The 15,138-nt window shown below is 36.4% G+C and overlaps 1 protein-coding gene across 7 annotated transcripts in view; it reads left to right on the top strand.

The window, feature by feature from the left end:
- SCFD1 (sec1 family domain containing 1) overlaps nt 1–15,138 on the top strand; it is a 101,411-nt gene that overhangs the window by 25,899 nt on the left and 60,374 nt on the right. For all 7 annotated transcript variants that reach the window (XM_017537575.1, XM_017537579.1, XM_017537581.1 and 4 more), the window contains 3 exons: nt 2,046–2,101; nt 3,082–3,167; nt 6,063–6,162. In XM_017537575.1, coding sequence (XP_017393064.1) covers nt 2,046–2,101; nt 3,082–3,167; nt 6,063–6,162 — 242 coding nt within the window. The remainder of the gene's footprint in view (nt 1–2,045; nt 2,102–3,081; nt 3,168–6,062; nt 6,163–15,138) is intronic.

Consider the following 15,138-nt stretch of genomic DNA (forward strand, 5'->3'; position numbering starts at 1 on the left):
CATATAAAGACCACTGAAGTGTTAGAGCTACCTTTATAATGTATAGACCATCTGAAAGTGATTTTTTTTCTTTATTTTATTTTTTTTGAAATGGAGTTTTGTTCTTGTTGCCCAGTCTGGAGTGCAATGGCGCAATCTCAGCTTACTACAACCTTCACCTTCCGGGTTCAAGCAATTCTCCTGCCTCAGCCTCCCAAGTAGCTGGGATTACAGGTATGCTAGAGCATGCCTGGCTAATTTTTATATTTTTAGTAGAGATGGGGTTTTACCATGTTGGCCAAGCTGGTCTCGAACTCCTGACCTCAGATGATCCACCCACCTGAGCCTGCCTCCCAAAGCAGTGGGATTACAGGCATGAGCCACTGCACCCGGCCAGTGATTTTTTTTTTCAAAGGAGAAATTGAAATACTGCCAATCTGACATAGAAGGATGTCAACACTAAATTGTTACATGGGGAAAAACAATTTTAGAACAGTATATATACTACCTTATTTTTGTTTTTTATATATACACACACAGTTATTAGACTATATGTAGAAAACAACATGAAAGCATCCATTCCTAATTCTAATGAGGGTTATTCGTGAGGGCTGGAATCAAGGGGATTAAGTTTATACATTTCTAATTTTATTTAAATTTTTTATTACAAACATTTATAACTTTTGCCATCAGAAGAAAACACAGTTACGAAAAATTTGCTATTTTGTTTTTACTTTTGCAGTTGACTGAGTATATTCATATTTCCTATAGAATCTAAAATGCAACAGTTTCAGCATATAAATATTATAGTGTTCTCAGTTTGTCTTATGAGACTTTCAGTGCAGTTGGACTTTTTTTCTATTTAGGATTTCAACCTATGTGAAGAATGTGTTTTCTCTTATTTAAATGAGTATTTTTTTTAAAAAGACTACAGTTCTTTATTGTTAATTCATAAAATAAAAACTAGCAGTCCCCAAACTGCTAAATTAGCTAAGCTCTTTTCATTCTTTTCTTTTAAGTCAAATTAAAGTTAGTCCTGTGAGTAGAGTAAGCTTATATATTGAAACTGCTTAGGCCAGATGCAGAGGCTCACACCTGTTATCCCAGTACTTTGGGAGGTTGAGGTAGTAGCAGGATCACTTGAGCTCAGACCAGCTTGGACAGCATAGTTAAACCTTGTCTACAAAAAAAAAAAAAAATTTCTGACATAGAGTCTCACTATGATGACCAGGCTGGAGTGCAGTAGTGTGATCATGACTCACTGCAGCCTCAGATTTCCAGAGCTCACGTGATTTTCCCACCTCAGCCTTTTGAATAGCTGGGACCACAGTCACGTACCACCATGCCCAGCTAATTTTTTGTAATTTTTGTAGAGGCAGAGTTTTGCCAAATTAGCCAGGCTTGATGGCATGTGCCTGTAGTCCTAGCTACTCAGGAGGCTGAGGTGGGAGGATGGCTTGAGCCCAGCAGGTCAACGCTGCAGCAAGCCATGATTGTACCACCACACTCCAGCCTGCTAGTCTGGGTGACAGGGTGACACCTCATCCCAAAATAAAACACAAGAAGAAAGAAAGAAACTGGCCTGTAGGGGATCAAAGTACTGATTTAATCAATCCATTGAAAAAAATACAGTCACAGTGATGGGTCAGCTCCATATAAAGTAGTTTTCTTTTGACTTCTATTGTTTTCTTTATTAATGAGAAGGTTCATTTCTGAAACTTGCTTTTACTCTTGAAATTATAAATCCTTTTATGTGTGCTTGTGGGGAAGAGGGAGGGTTGAAAAATTACCTTTTGAGTAGAGTGTTCACTCTTTGGGTGATGGGTGCACTAAAAGCCCAGACTTCACCACTATGCAATATACTCATGCAAGAAACCTGTACTTGTACCTCCTAAATATATTCCTTAATTTTTTTAATTAAAAGTGGAAAAATAAAATTATTTTATGTGTATAATGTGAAATTGTATACATCTATCGTTATCTGTTATTTTTGATGCTGATGTATTTTATAAGTATCTATTTTAATTAAGAGCCAAGATCATTTCTAACATTTATTGTTAAAATAGGTGCTGTTCCTATAATCAGATGTTCAAGAGGAACAGCAGCAGAAATGGTAGCAGTGGTAAGTTCATGCAGATATCATGTGGAGATAAATAACTTTGTATGAATTGTTTTCCCACAAGTAATGCAGGTGTTTTGTTAATATTTAAATTTATAATTGCTTGGTTGTAAGTACCAATAGCAACTATTTTTGTTTTATTACATTGAGATTCCACCAAATATAAAAAGTAAGTATTGTTTATTTTCACGTGGGGAAGTAAAATTATTTACGCCAGTGTGCTTTTCCAGTCCTATTTTTTTTTTAACTACAATGTATATTCCCCATTTAACCTTGTCTGTCCAAGCAGTATTTTACAGTTATATGATTCCCCAGATTAGTTAACATTTAACTTCATTTAGCAAATATTTATTACTAATCATAGCCATTTTTTAAATGAAGTGCTTTTTGCTGTCCCACTATACTGAAGTAAAATATTGAGTATAAAGTAAGTATTCATAAATTTGCTTTAAAGATTAAAAAGTGAGTAAGGGATTAGAGAAATTATAGTATCACTAAAAAAGAAGGGGGTATTTTGGAGCTTTGTTAGCCCAAGTGAATTACTGACTGGTGGAAGACTGCTTTCTTTCACATGTTCCATTTTTCTTTTGAGGCTTCTTGTACCCCCACTACTTTGTTCACTCCTACCCACCCAAGTCAACATTTTCTCCATATAGACATCTTTGTTGGTAAAACAGTCATGCTTGGGAAAAAAGTGTGGGTCATTACTGCAAAGCATTTCCCATGCCAAAGTAAAATTAGTCAACAAAAAGTACTTATTAAAGGCCTGAGTCACAGTAGAAAAGGTACTGATCTTTTTTAAGTCCACGTTATGATGATATCAAAGTGATAAGAAGGGGCTAAAACATTTAGATTTTAGTTTGGCTATTTGTAAATAAATTCCAGGTTTCTTTGTTGTGAAATGAAAAACCCATTATGAATTAACCTCCATAGAGTTACATGAAACTGTTCTTTAAGAGTTCATGTAAAATTTTATTTTTTAGAAACTAGACAAGAAACTTCGAGAAAATCTAAGAGATGCAAGAAACAGTCTTTTTACAGGTGATACACTTGGAGCTGGCCAATTCAGGTATTACTGTTAGTAAATATACTTATAAGACTTAAAAATATTTGTAGTTTTTTTTTTTTTTTTGTTTTTTTTCTTGGCTGATAGACTACTTTTATCTTATCCTTGTAATTGAAATTTGTTTCTTTTTAATGAGCTACTCAGGATCAGGGTTTTGACTCAAATTGTTCTTAAAATACAAACGGAATATTTTATTCAGTTTACCTTCTTTTGATAGAAATTTCTAAGCATTTTATATATAAGAGAAATTTTTCTGTGTATAAGGCTTTGAAGGTTGGAAGCCAAGGCTTTCTTTCAGTTATCCTTAAACAGCTTGGTAATTTTTCACAGAGAGAAAAACTGGTGATATTTATATCTGTTTCTACCTTTATTAACCTAATTTCCATTTTATACTGAAATACTAATAGCCTATACTTGCAAAACATTTTATTATTGTTAGCATTTCTAGCATGAGTAGGGAATGTGAAAGTTTTTGGCTGCTTATTATTAAATAGAAATACTAGAAAACCCTATACATTATAGTATAACTTTTGATTGTTAATAGTAATGGAGTAAAGAAGTAAAGAAACCCACTCAAATGGCTGAGAGTTGTTTAAAGAGGAAGAGATGATATTCTGGAAAATTAATTCTTAACCCCAGTTTAGATGAATTAATAAATAAAGCCTGTGAGAATAGATCGATGCCAGAAAAATAACTGCCCACTAGGTATAATAATTTCATAATAACCTTCAGTAGACTTCATTTCAAGTCAATTTGGTATCTCCTACAGCCTTATAAACTACTTGTGTAATTTGGAGTTCACACCAACACTGTGTTTTAATTGTCTGGTTAACTGTCTGAGTTTCCACATTATTTTAAATGGATCTATGATTTCATTGCTGGTCTTAAATATTCTTTAAAATGTTTCTCATTAGGTAGAAGAAAAGCATCAACTTCTCACACATTTTTTTTTTTTTTTTTTTTTTTTTTTTTTTTTTTTAGCAGAACCAACTACTGTGTCATACCTTACTTAATAGTTCCCTTTTTATAGTGCTCTGGTATAGGCTTTAGAAACCAATATAAAGGCACTGTTTTATTTGGATAATTTTTTAAATTTGTTCACGTTATCATAATATCTTATTTCTCAACTTGTTGGATGTATATTTCTTAATTATTTTAATTAGTGATCACAACTTTGCTAGACTATTAAATACTTTTGAATCTCACCGTAGGCTGGTGATTTTCAACAAAGGGCAGTTTTTGCCTCTCATAGCCATTTGGTACTGTCTAAAGACGCGTTTGATTGTCTTAACTGGTAGGTGTTACTAGAATCTTGTAGTGTACATTGTAGGATGCTGCTGAACATCCTATAATGCACACTACAACCCCCTATAATAAGGAATTATCCAGCCCCAAATGTCTGTAGTGCTAGGATTAAGAAACCCTGCAGTAAGCCATCCTCCCTTACTTTCCATCTAGCTCTGGTGTAATAAATCGTAGTAAATTGTGAGGGTGCCACTCTGACTTTTTATCCCAGAGTCAGTCCAGTTAGAAAATCCGCTGTCCTGTACCCAGAAGAGAGTAATGAGTTACAAAATACTATTGCAAAAGGAAATATATAATCAGATAGTGATGCCTTTTGAAAAGTGATGGGTACTCTTGATATGTTAGTGCCTCTAAAGCAGATCTCTAAAACTTCTGTAGAGGCATGGTAACCAAATAACGTTGTGCCCCAGTTTGCTTTCGGTGGTAGTTTATTTCACATCTAAATTGTAATAATGGAGTTAAACAGTACATGAGGTGTCATATGCGTTCTCTGTTAAGGGAATAATAATATAATCAGGTACCATTATGGCATTATGTTTTCATTTTGTATACTATAGTGATATAGAGTTTTTTTGAGGCTCTTGTCCAGGGTCTGCTTTTTTGAGTTTGTGTTTATAGAAGAAAAATGAAATTTATGAAACTGTCAAATATTTGTGTAAATTTATAAGCTCCTACTCTCTTTGTTTTCACTGAAGCTGACAATAACTATTCCTTATTGCCTTTTTCAAAAATATTAAAAACATCTGAGTAGAAGCAACTTACTATTTTGCTAACTACAAAAATTATTCTATTGAAATATTTATATAGATTTTTTTTTCCTTTAAGAAAATTTCCTGGCCAGGCATGATGCCTCACGCCTATAATCCTAATACTTTGGGAGGCCAAGGTGGGAGGATCACTTGAGCCTAGGAGTCTAGGACCAGACTGGGCAATGTAGTTAGATGCCCCTGTCTCTACAAAGAAATTTAAAATTGGCCAAGAGTGGTGGTGCACACCTGTAGTGTCAGCTAATTGGGAGGCTGAGGTGGGAGGCTTACTTGAGCATGGGAGGTGAAGGCTGCAGTGAGCTGTGATTGTGCCACTACACTCCAACCTGGGTGACAGAGTCTCAAAAAAAAAGTTTCCTAAGTAACATTTATAATTTGGCGTCATACACAAGCTCTAAGTCATCCAGAGCATTACTGTAATTGCATGACCATGTTTAATTTGTTTTTAAAAAGCCAGCCTCCCCCATCTCTATAAAAATATTTAAAAATTAACCAGGTGTGGTGGTGCATGCTTGTAGTTCCAGCTACTCCAGAAGCTGAGGTGGGAGGATTGTTTGAGCCCAGGAGTTCAAGGATGCAGTTAGTTGTGATTGCACTACTGCACTCCAGCATGGATGACAGAGCAAGACCCTGTCTCAACAAATAGCAAAGTATTGTGGTGCTTGCTTCCACAGCACATATACTAAAAAACAAAGTATTATAAATTGTCAATATTAGCATACTATTATTCATATCAAAATGGCATATACTGGAAAGTATTAGAATATTTTAGATGTATACACTGGTATCAAGAGTTACATAATTTTTTTTTTTAATATATTTACAGCTTCCAAAGGCCCTTATTAGTCCTTGTTGACAGAAACATAGATTTGGCAACTCCTTTACATCATACTTGGACATATCAAGCATTGGTGCATGATGTACTGGTAAGAGACTAAATATAGCACTTATTACTGAAATATAGTAACATGCAGTGTTCCCCTTAATTTCAAATTAACATCATGGCTACAGAAACAAAAATGGGAAGGATGGAACGGAAACCTGTGAACAAAACACATGATGGTACTGGTCCTGGATGCTGAAAATAGTGATGCACTGAAGTTTAAAGTTTCATTTATGATCTTTATATAGGATAAAGTAGTGGTATTTCTGGCCATGAAGGAAAAGAAAACAATTGAAGAAAATGAACTATCTTGTTTAATTTTTAATTTTCAAACTGAATAAGTAAATAAAAGTGTTCTCCCTTAGGTGAAAAGCTATAATTTCTCCCTTTTCTCTGGGAATCAATTAAACTTCATTTGATGGCATATATATATATATATATATATATTATGTTACACCATGTTTTCTCAAGTAATTGCACATATTTTATGCTTATAACAAAAATTTGTATTTATGCATGTATAAATTTAGCTACTAAATACTGTGTTTAGCATGTGACATACACAGGTGAATACAACAGCTCCAATCTTCAAAGGCAATGGAAGGAACGTATGTACACAAATTTCGCTATGAGACACTATGTAATAGGGCCAGAATAGTCTCTATTTGATAGATAGAAGTTAAAATATTTGAACTCAAATCATTGGCTTTGTTAAAACTAACACTCTAGTTTACTAACTCCTAGCTCAGGACTCTAGGGATTATACTGTATAATCATATCATGATTGTAAAGATATGTCATATAAGCAGGAAATTAAAGGCTGAGTGTAGTGGGTCAGTCCTGTAATCCCAGGACTTTGGAAGGTCAAGGCAGGCGGCTAACATGAGGCCAGGAGTTTGAGACCAGCTTGGCCAACATGGCAAAACCCAATCTCTACTAAAAATACAAAAATTAGCGGGGGTGTGGTGACACACGCCTGTAATCCCAACTACTCAGGTGGCTTAGGCTTGAGAATTGCCTGAACTCAGGAGGCAGAGGTTGCAGTGAGCCAAGATTGTGCCACTGCACTCCAGTGTGGGTGACAGAGCAAGACCTAGTCTGAAAAATAAATAAATGAATGAATGAATGAATGAAATGAAATGAAAGATATGCAATCGATGATTTGGTTTATTTCTTTAAACTCTGGATATTAGCTTTAAAGTGTTTATGTAAATAAATCAGATTTAGAATTATGCCATGACTCTAGGATGAGTGTCAAAGTAATAGCAGTCAACTTTAATTCAGTAGAGAAGGCAAGAAGAATCAAAGGGACTCTTCAGTTAAACCCTGAGTAGTAGAACATGGAAGCCGCTTTTAGGAGATCAAGAGGCTGGAAAGGAGGAATTCAGTTCTACCAATATTTGAGTGCCTACTCTTTAACACAATTGCTAAACCCTGGCCTCAACAGTAACAAAAACAATAGCTTTCTGTCTTTCTAGACCTTACATTCTAGTAGGGAAAACAGGTAATAAACAAAACTTGCAGGATTTCAAAAGGTGGAGTGCTTCTGAAGGACAGTGAAGTAGATAATAGTGAACAAGAGTGAAATTTTAAAACAGGGAAGACCGCACTGATAAAGTGACATTTGAGTAAAGATCTAAAGGAGGTAAGGTCATGAATTATATAGCTATATGGAAAAGAACATAAGCAGAAGGATACCTGGTATGTTTGAAAAATGGCAAGGCAGCCAGATGGCCACAATGAAGTGAGGCAGGAAGAGTAGCAGGATAAAAGGTTAAACAGGACCCAGGAAGCAATATAATACAGGACTCTAAGGATTATAGTATATAATCATATCTTGATTGTAAAGTGTGGGTCAAGACGGCCAGGGGAGACCTATGTTAATTCTACCTAAATAATTATAAGCTTGATTGGCTCACAGTACACTGAAGTTTATACACTGAACTAAACTATATTATTGGTGCAGTTAATTAGAAATCAAGCAGCAACAGGAGGCCTAAGGTAAAGACCATCCGAAAGTGCAGTAGTAACACTGGGGAACGCCTCAGGGTGGTTGCAGAGCAGGGAATACTGCTCTGGTCCCACAAATGCCTTCTCAACATGGAGTCTGAATGAAGGCCTCGAAAAGAGGGCTTATGGAAAGATCTCTGAGAAGGGAGGCGACCTCTGCTCACTAGATCCGGGAGGGTCTTCGCAGATGGGAGCTGGCAAGGAGGAGAAAAGCCTTGCAGGGCAGAGATCATGGAACACCTCAGGCTCTGCCTAGGTTCTTGGAATATGGAGTGATTCTAATTGCTGTATATCCTCAATGCTTGGGAGATAAAAGCCCCTTGATGCATTGGGTATGGTCAGACCAGGTGGCTCCTCATCTGCTATACTTCTGATGCAGCCGCACCCTGATAACAATTGGTGGTAAACTCAGAGTACTAGTTTAGCATGTCTTAGAAGGATCTCAAGTGCTGTTAAATGCTCAGAGCACTAGTTTAGCATGTTCTAGAAAGATCTCAAGTGCTCTCCCCACACTGGCTATCTTACCTACTCCTTTACTTCCCCTTCCCTGCCCATAAGATCAATGTGATTGTGCACATGATAAAAGTGTTTGCAGCCCAGAGCTCGGGCCAACTCATTTTCCACACTTGTGTTTGTCCCCTGGACCCGTGCTGTAAATTCTACTCTTGTGTCTCTGTCTTTATTTCCTTTTCTCAATCCCGCATCGCCAACGGGACTAAGGGCACCCACATGTGAGGTTGGTCTGGTTCCCAACATAAAGGACATTGAAAAGACATTGATTTTAACTTGAGGGAAATCGGGAACCACGTGGGATTCTGGTATTCATTTTAAGACTGGCGTTCTAGCTGTTATATTGAAAATGGACTCCTTGGGAAGGAGATTGGTTAGGAGGCTATTGCAGTTATCTTAGCTGAGATGATAGCAGCTTATACCAGGACAGAAATGTTGAGGGCTCTGATTTTATACTGACTGTAAAGTAGAGGATTTGCTGATGAGTTAGATGTGGGAGTTAGACGGAGAAAGAGAGAGACAGAATTCATCAAAGATGGCTCCAAGGTTTTAGCTTTTGTAAATGGCAAGATGTTGTTGTTTAGTGGGATGGAAGAAGCAGTTTCCGCAGGGAAGTTCAGATGTTTAGTTTTGGATATGTTAAATGTGAGATGCCAGCCAGGCTTGGTGGCCGATACCTGTAATCTCAGCACTTTGGGAGGCGGGAGGATCACTTGGGCCCTGGAGTTCAAGACCAGCCTGCCAACATAAGGAAACACCATCTTTACAAAAAATAAAAATTAGTGAGGTGTGGTGGCACACCTACTCAGAAGACTGAGGTGGGAGGATCGCTTGATCCACAGCAGGTTGAGGCTACAATGAACTGTGATCATTACTACTATGCTCCAGCCTGGGTAACAGAGTAAAGACCCCTGTCTCAAAAAAAAAAAAAATCAGTAAAGTGAGGTGCCCATTAACATATGAAAATGTAAATTTTAAGTAGGTAGTTACATAAGTCTGGAGTTCAGGAAAAAAAGTCTGGTTTAGGGAAATAAATTTAGTGGTAGTCCATATATAGATGGTATTTAAAGCCAAGAAACAAGATGAGATCACCAAGGGAATGAGTCTAGATAGAAAACAGAGGAGGTCTGAGAACTGAACTCTGAGACACTTCAACATTCAGAGGTCAGGTTGATGAATAAAGAGCAGCCAGTGAGATATGAGAACTAGATCTGTGTTGTTTTTTTGAAGCTAGTGAATTACGTGTTTCAAAAAGGAAGTGGAGAGCAACTGAGGACTAATAAGTCACCATTACTTGTGACAATGTCAAGGTCATGAGGAACTTTGGCAAAAACAGTTTTCATAATATGGGGCAAAACACTGACTGAAGTGGGTTTAAGAGAGATTGGAAAGAGAACTTAAGAGAGTGAAGTTTTCCTGTAAAGGAGAGCTGAGAAAGGGAAGGATTTCTGGAAGGGGGATATGAGGTCAGAACTTTTTTTTTTTTTTTTTTTTGGAGACAAAGTCTCGCTGTCACCCAGGCTGGAGTGCAGTGGTGTGATATTGGCTCACTGCAACCTCTGTCTCCTGGGTCCAAGTGATTCTTCTGCCTCAGCCTCCCAAGTAGCTGGGAATACAGATGTGCGCCACCATGCCCTGCTGATTTTTGTATTTTTAGTAGAGACAGGGCTTTGCCATGTTGGCCAAGGTGGTCTCAAACTCCTGACCTCAGGTGATCTGCCCACCTCAGCCTCCCAAATTGCTGAGATTACAAGCATGAGCTACTGTGCCCAGACAGTATTTTTAAATGAGGGAAATTACAACATGCTTGTGTACTAATGGACATGATCAAAAGAACAAAGTTAATGATGCAGGAGACGAGTGTCCTGCAGGTGGCATTAGTGAAGCAGTATAACCAGGATTTCTCAGTATTGGCATTAATGACATTTTGGACTGGATCGTTCTTCGTTGGGGTGTAGGGGGAGCTGTCCTGTGCATTGTCGGATGTTTAACATCATTCCTGGCCTTGACTCTCTAGGTGCCAGTAGAACTCCCTTGGTTGTGGCAACTAAAATGTCTTCACACATCACCAGTCATATTCCAGGTGGCAGAAAGGAGCAAAATTGCCCAATTGAGAACCATGGTTACAGGCTGATGACAAGAGTTTCAAAGCTAGAGTAGTTTTAGGAAAGAGGGCAAGTAAAGAGTCTGGGAGCAGCAAGTAAGACAATTAATCCCAGTCTCAGGTCCAGTGGTATGAGCTGTGAGAGGTTAGAGGAAAAAAAAAACAATGAGGTTCCCTTTTGAGAAGGCTGCAGGGGTTAGCCAGTTGGAGTTCAGTTAGAGCAATGATAGAAAGGGGAAAGTTTAGAGAGAATGTTCGGAACAGGAGATTTTGCTGATGCCTGAGTATGAGTTCCAGAAGTGATAACAGAATTTCGGGAGTAGGGTAAGAATAGGAGATGTGGTCTGAGTGGGGTTGGAGGTTAAAGAGCTGTATGGGGATTCATGGGCATAATGAGATACTATCGGTAGTCTCAAATCATATTTGGTTGGTAGGACCCTTACTGTTGGGTGGGAGCAAGGGGCGAGCATCTTAATAAGCATACAGATCATGGGTACTTCACACCTGCCAGTGGTGGTGTGAAGGCTATCTAGAGCACCTAATTGTCTAGGGATCCTTTCTAATTCTTGAACTTTAAGAGTCCCTGGGCTCCCTCTTGACTGCCCTGGATGGAGGAAATTTAAAGTACAGGGTGCTTCAATACAGGCAGTAAGACGCATGTACGAATAATGGCAACATAAAAAGAGTAGACTCGGTCTCCATTGTGAGAAGAGAAAATTGGGAAACATAACTTAGGGCAGAGATTCTCTAAAATCATACAAGGATAATACTAATCCTTGATACCATTTTCACTGTTTGAGAATGAGATGAGAATAAAAAGGACTATGAAATGTGTTTTTATACTCGCCTTTATACTAATTTTTATTTCTACTATTTGAAGTGACAATATCCTTTTAAAAATTAAAGGTGGTGAAAGTGGATGGTAAAGTTGTTTTTGTTTACTCTTTTACATAAAAGGTTGGCAGTCTTTGAAGAGGTTGGTTATCATTAACTGTACAACTTAAAGTGACTTAATTCTATTCATTAATTTTAATGCAGTTTCTGGTTGTGAACAAACTATAACTGAGATGTCATAAATTATAATCACACAAATTTTTGTTGATTGTTAAACCTGCTACTTTTGAAGGTCTTCAGAGCTTTTAAACCCTTAATAATTATACCCTTTGCCTCCACAAGATGGAGTAAATGTTCTGCATAGTAAATGTTAACTGAAAATAGTTTGCTTTTTATATTAAATGTCTTTGCCTGAAAATCTGCATCATTGATAATTGTTTATATATTAGACCTTAGAAACAACTATGAAAATTCACACAGCTTCCCTCTGTGTCACAAAGATGTTTTTTCTCATTAAACGTGAAATACACTCTAATGGTAAAAAAATAATAATGAAACTCTGTAGTACCCATCTCCTTTTACTGGGATATAAGAAGCAAAATTAGTAATTAGAAGCCCTGATTCTTTTTTATTATATCTTGGTTGCAGGAGAGGTGGATTTGATTGTTCAGCTGCAGAGCTGTTGCCTTCAGTCAAAGGGATAGACATTATTTCATCTCTTTCTTTTACTTGGCCTTTACTTTTTCAAATCTAAGATTCTTTTTTTGTACCTTTTACCTTCTGCCACTGACTCCTATTATTTGAAACATTAAATTGGAAGTTATATACATAGGGACTTTAATTAAAATTTACTCTTTTTTTCACTCAAGAATTAAAAAAAAAAGTGGTTTCCAAATAAATATGTATTTTTAAAAAGTTGTAAGAGAAGCATTTTATTTATTTTTTTATTTATTTTTCAAGACAGAGTCTCGCTGTCTCCCAGCCTGGAGTGCAGTGGCGCAATCTCGACTCACTGCAACCGCTGCCTCCCAGTTTCAAGCGATTCTCCTGCCTCAGCTTCCTGAGTAGCTGGGACTACAGGTGTGTGCAACCACGCACAGCTCATTTTTGTATGTTTAATACAGTCAGGGTTTCACCACGTTGGCCAGGCTGGTCCCAAACTCCTGACCTCAGGTGACCCACCCGCCTCAGCTTCCCAAAGTGCTTGGATTATAGGCGTGAGCTAATATGCCTTGCAAAGGTTAGAAGAAAAGCATTTCAGGAGCACCTCTTTCCTTAATGATGTATGATTGCAATGTAACAGATACCTAGATGTAGTTCAAGGTTGATGCTTTGGGTCCAAGCTTAATGTTCTATTGATCTTCTCTAATCTTTATTAACACAAAACCTCTTGGTCAGCACTACGTAGCCTAATTTCAAGCATTTGCCTAAAAGTCAAAAGTGTAATGTAAACTTATATTCATTTAATCCAAGCAAATACATACTTGACTGTACTTGATAAGAAGTGTCTACTGAAGGTATGTAGGCTATGTAAAAGCCCAGAAGATAGCCCTGATTTCATTCACTTTTTAAAAATAGCATTGTTTCAGTATATCTCCATATTTGTTGCTGTGTCTGAACTTGCATTGAATTTTTATTTAAGGGAGAAAAAGAGTGTGTACTATTCACTGCTCTAACTTTAGCTGCTACCATTTTTTTTCTTTTGCCTTATATTCTAGTTGCATAACATTTGTCCATATTTATGATGGAACATTTTACAAAGATGTAATATATTTTATATAATCAGATATATTTAAAATATTTGCATTTCCACATTATATTCAATAATATAGGATCATATAATCAATTGAGAGTCATATAATCAATTTAAGACATCAGATATTTTTTTTATATTTAAGTTTTATAAATTATATATTATACATTTACATCACATCTCAATTCAGATTAACCACATTGAAGATGCTCAGTAGCCTCCTGTGACTATTGGCAACTTTATTGGACAGTGTACTTCTAAATCATAAGGCCCAAATTCTTTACTACATTTAGAGATTGAATGAATTACTTATGAGTTGAAATTATCACATGAAGACTGGTAGACATGTTTGCATATTGCCAGCAATGTGTCTTGGGGGTGGGAGGGTTCCAGCTCATGAGTCCTAGGGTTGTAAACAGCTCTGCTTTAATATAAATGAATGAGCTTTCCAAATATATTGCCAATGGTGTAAAGAATACCTTGGCTTCTGAATTAAGATAGGTCATGTTGTGCTACTCAGTCTAAACTAACCCTCTAACCTCAGTGGCATAAAATGATAAAGATTTTTTTTCTTGGTCATAATATTTATTATTTTTTATGAATAAAATTTTTACTAGGGAATATTTCAGATAACACAAATACAGCTAAAATACTGTAATGAACTCATATTTACATTGTTCAGCTTCCCTGGTATTATATGATCCAAGCATGAATACTTCAGCATGTATCTATTTTTTAAAGTTATAATTTTACGCAACAAAATTAATGATAATTTCCTGATAATATACCAGTTCTGTATTCATTTGTTTCAAAGATGCTTCTTTATAGTTGGCTTGTTCAAATAGGAATCCAGAAATATATCTATACATTTTATTAGTTGATATATCTCTTAAATCTCTCAGTTATTCCCTCCTCACTCCTTTTTAATTGCCATTTTTTGACTGAAAATGGTCATTTTTCTATAGATTTTCCTACATTTTGGCATTTGGCTGATTATATCCTTTTGTATCCCCAATACTTCCTGTAAACTAATTGATCGTGAAAATTGAGATTTCATTCAATTCATTGTCAAGGCCAATTTGCTGGCAGTGTTCTTTAGTTTCTGTTTTATTACATCAGGAGGTACATGATATCTGTTTGTCCTAATGTTAATGAACAGACTGATCAGTGGGTTCAGGTGTTGTCAGCATGATCCATCTACTACAGAGTTCTACATAAATCTTCTATCTAAATGTTTTAATGTCACTGATAATTATTTCCTCTTTATTTTAATTACTGATGGCAAATGGTGATTTTCCTGTTATTCCTCCTCCATCTTTTTAGCTGATATGCTTATATAAAGAACTTTTTTTTTTTATCATCTACTTAGGACAAATGCTTATCTCCCTTTATTTGTCAATTTTCAGAGTTAGTGAGTACCCTAGTAATTTGCAGAGGCAATCAGTAAAGTCCTTTGTTTTAGTATAATTTTATGAACAGATTTTTATATTTGAGATGTTTTTACACTATTACAGTCATTCATTTTAATGCTTGAATTATCCCATTTTGGGCCTATCATGTTGGCCTTAATAGCCTCTTGACATGACCCCATCAATCTTTGATAGCTTCTTTGCTTTCTGGTATGAAAAATATCCTAAGCTAATCATGTTCATTTTCTGCCTTAGATCTAGATGCAGCCATTTCTCAAAAAGCCCCTGGTTCCTTTGAATGACAAATAGTGGATACCACAGTCTGGGATATTAGGGCTGTTTATTTCTACTGGGATACTTTTGCTTTCAGACATTTTCCATGGTGAAAAAGACAGCATC

This window comes from Cebus imitator, unplaced genomic scaffold (assembly GCF_001604975.1).
Source record: "Cebus imitator isolate Cc_AM_T3 unplaced genomic scaffold, Cebus_imitator-1.0 Scaffold104, whole genome shotgun sequence".
NCBI lineage: Eukaryota > Metazoa > Chordata > Mammalia > Primates > Cebidae > Cebus > Cebus imitator.